At 42.4% G+C, this 2,743-nt stretch overlaps 2 protein-coding genes across 2 annotated transcripts in view; both read left to right on the forward strand.

Moving 5' to 3' along the window:
• The first annotated feature begins 319 nt into the window (after window positions 1-319).
• Window positions 320-2,737, forward strand: GPRIN3 (GPRIN family member 3). Its single transcript, XM_019629833.1, has one exon. The coding sequence runs from the start codon at window positions 320-322 to the stop codon at window positions 1,871-1,873; it is 1,554 nt and encodes a 517-aa protein (XP_019485378.1). The 3' UTR covers window positions 1,874-2,737.
• Window positions 1,974-2,743, forward strand: part of LOC109374881 (securin-like) — a 5,499-nt gene continuing 4,729 nt past the window's right edge. The window contains 1 exon segment of the mRNA XM_019629834.1: window positions 1,974-2,037. Coding sequence (XP_019485379.1) covers window positions 1,974-2,037 — 64 coding nt within the window.

The raw sequence follows: 2,743 nt of genomic DNA on the forward strand, positions 1-2,743 counted from the left end.
TAATAATATTTATCTTCATGAGTTTGGAGTAATCACATGATTCATAAATAGTTAAATGAAGCAGAGGCCTAAAAGAGTTGTAGGCATTTGTCACACATTAAATAAATGAATTGCTTAAATTAATTTAAATGTGGTGGCGGTGTACCTCTAATGGTAACACTAATGTTTCAGGTAGTAACTTGAACTGGTTTTCTTTGGTGCTGGAACTAACCTTTACTTCTTCATCTTTAATTTTTTTTTCATCATTACTTCTATCATACTTTGAAGATTGTCACAAAATATTACCAAAGCTTTCTTGTTTTGTTGCTTATTCAATCTTATGAAGGAATNGCCTCCGCCAGCCCTGCTGTGTAAGAACACCAATGGCCTTTCAGAACCAGACCTCAGCCCCAGGGCAGCTGCCGGGCCCCTGATACAGGCCTGTGAGCATGAAACCACCCAGCCAGGCATGTCTTCTCCTGGCATCTTCAATGAGGTAGAGGAACCGTCTCCCACACTCAACTTTTCTGGCAAAACCCAGCTGCCAGGAAGCAGCAAGCCCACAGCACCAGCCCTGTGCTCTGCAGCAGGAAAGGATAGTATACACACAGCATTTACAATGCCAGCCAGTCAACACACCCACCAGGCCATCTCAGGGGACCAGCCCAATGCCAGCCCCTCATCAGAACCTGAAGAGATCCTGGTGACATCACAGATATCCTCAGATGGAGGGCAACCTGAGACATCAAGTTGTCCTGTGGGAGGCACTTGGAGCAGCAGCAAAGATCAAGTGCCCTCTGATCTTCCTTCTCAAGAAACAACCCAGGGAATGGTGCAAACTGCAAATACAGCAACCAGGGTGTCCAGTCATGCCTCCTCTCCTGTAATAGGGCCTAAAAGGGAAAGGCAGGGAGACGTTTGCGACTCTCAGGAGAGATCCTGTGAATCTTCAGCAAGAGAAGACGGATGTTCAGGGAACAAACAGCCCCCTGTCCCCACCTCGAACACCCAGGCCGTGACTTCTGTGACATCTCAAGCATCCCACCTCACCAGCAAAGGTTCGACGTCTCCTCCAGATCCAGAAAAGGCGCTGCTACCAGCAGAGCATCAGGTGTCAAGGTTCAAAGAAGCAAGTACAATGACCAATCAAGCTGAAAACGAGATCAAGGAAGTTCCCAACAGGGCACAGCAAGATGCTGAGGTGCAGGCCGTGGTGAGTGTCCAGAGCAGATCAGTTTCTACCAGCCCCAGCATCCTCACTGCATTCTTGAAGGAAACCCCTGCTCCTAAGCGTTTTGAACAACAAGAGCAGCTGCGTGTCATTTGCCATGGCAGCGGGAGCCACACGTTGGAGCTGTCAGACAACACCCTAGCCCCTCAGGAGTTGAGGCAGTGCCCTGGCATCATGCCAGAGGTGCACATCCGGGCACCTGCAGCTGTTTCTGCAGCTTTCCAAGGGGATAAATCAGTGAGCCTACCAGGTGAGGTCCTCAAAACCTCATTAATCAATGCGGCACCTAGTAATGCTCAGGATAAAGGTAAAGAAGATGGAAGGTCGGCAGGAATGACCCCTGTGAGGGCGGAGCATACCTCTAAACAGCTTTCTGGTACTAATTCTAGCTCCCTGAAAGCTAGTCCCACTGACCAGATTTCTATCAGTGTAGGAAGACAGGATGAAACAAGTCATGGATTGGGGAAATTTGAAACCAAGCCATCTGAGCTTGCAGGGAAAACCACAAATGGCCACCAAATAGACCCAGATGGCAAACTCACCGACTCCTGTGGCCCTGTCAGCAAAGCTGACCAGCCCGGGAGCTTGGATTCCTCTAATAAAAGAGATGCAAGAGAAATGAAGCCTGCGTCTTCTCAGATCNTTCTAAAAGGAAATTATTAGCAATCAAAAAGCCTGACCTGGTTCCTGAAACCTAATATGACTTGCCCCAATTCCTTGACACTAAAACTGATGTTGACTGGGTATTAGGTTGAAGATATGAATGGAAATACTAGAATTGGCCATTAATGGAGAATTATGTGTGACAAAGTGCAAATATAACCTCAGTAGAAAATTAATACCTTTTACTACATATCCATGTTTTAGAGCCTAAATGTGCCATCTTTATATCTTAGATAAAAAATAATGGTTAACCAACCATAAGAATACTGCAATTACAACTATAGCTGTCTGTGTTTTTTAACTACTAAAAACATACTTGTTTATAAGAGCAGCATATCTGAAATCTTGATGTTTGTCAATATTTACTGTTGCTTACAAAATACATTTATGTAATTATTTTGGAAATTGTGTAGTAACTTAAGTGTCACCCAGAAAAAGTATAGCTGTCAATGTGAGAATCATCTGTATTTGTAAATACTCAGCTGAGAAAGATCAAAAGTATAGCGTAAGGTTAAGTCACTGAAAAAATAGTAATATCAAAATGAAATTCCATCGATGAATGTATCAATATTAGAATCTCAAGTTATGTTTTTTTACGTAATGTCTATATACAAATGTCATAAAATAGTTTATTCTAGAAAGTCCCTATCCTCCTGAAATTGACCTACCAATTAAATTTCATTTCCTAGAAAAAAGATGAAATGCTATGATTTATATAAGATAGATTAAGACTTTGGGATTACATACATGTCAACTTTCATTTTGGACTTGATTTTTGAATGGATGAATGAATGAAATTCAACTGATGACTTAGTTTTACCATCAAGAAAATTTCAAATATGATTTTTTTGCAATTCGTTTTCCATAATA

Source organism: Hipposideros armiger, unplaced genomic scaffold (genome assembly GCF_001890085.2).
Source record: "Hipposideros armiger isolate ML-2016 unplaced genomic scaffold, ASM189008v1 scaffold_870, whole genome shotgun sequence".
In the NCBI taxonomy this organism is placed as follows: domain Eukaryota; kingdom Metazoa; phylum Chordata; class Mammalia; order Chiroptera; family Hipposideridae; genus Hipposideros; species Hipposideros armiger.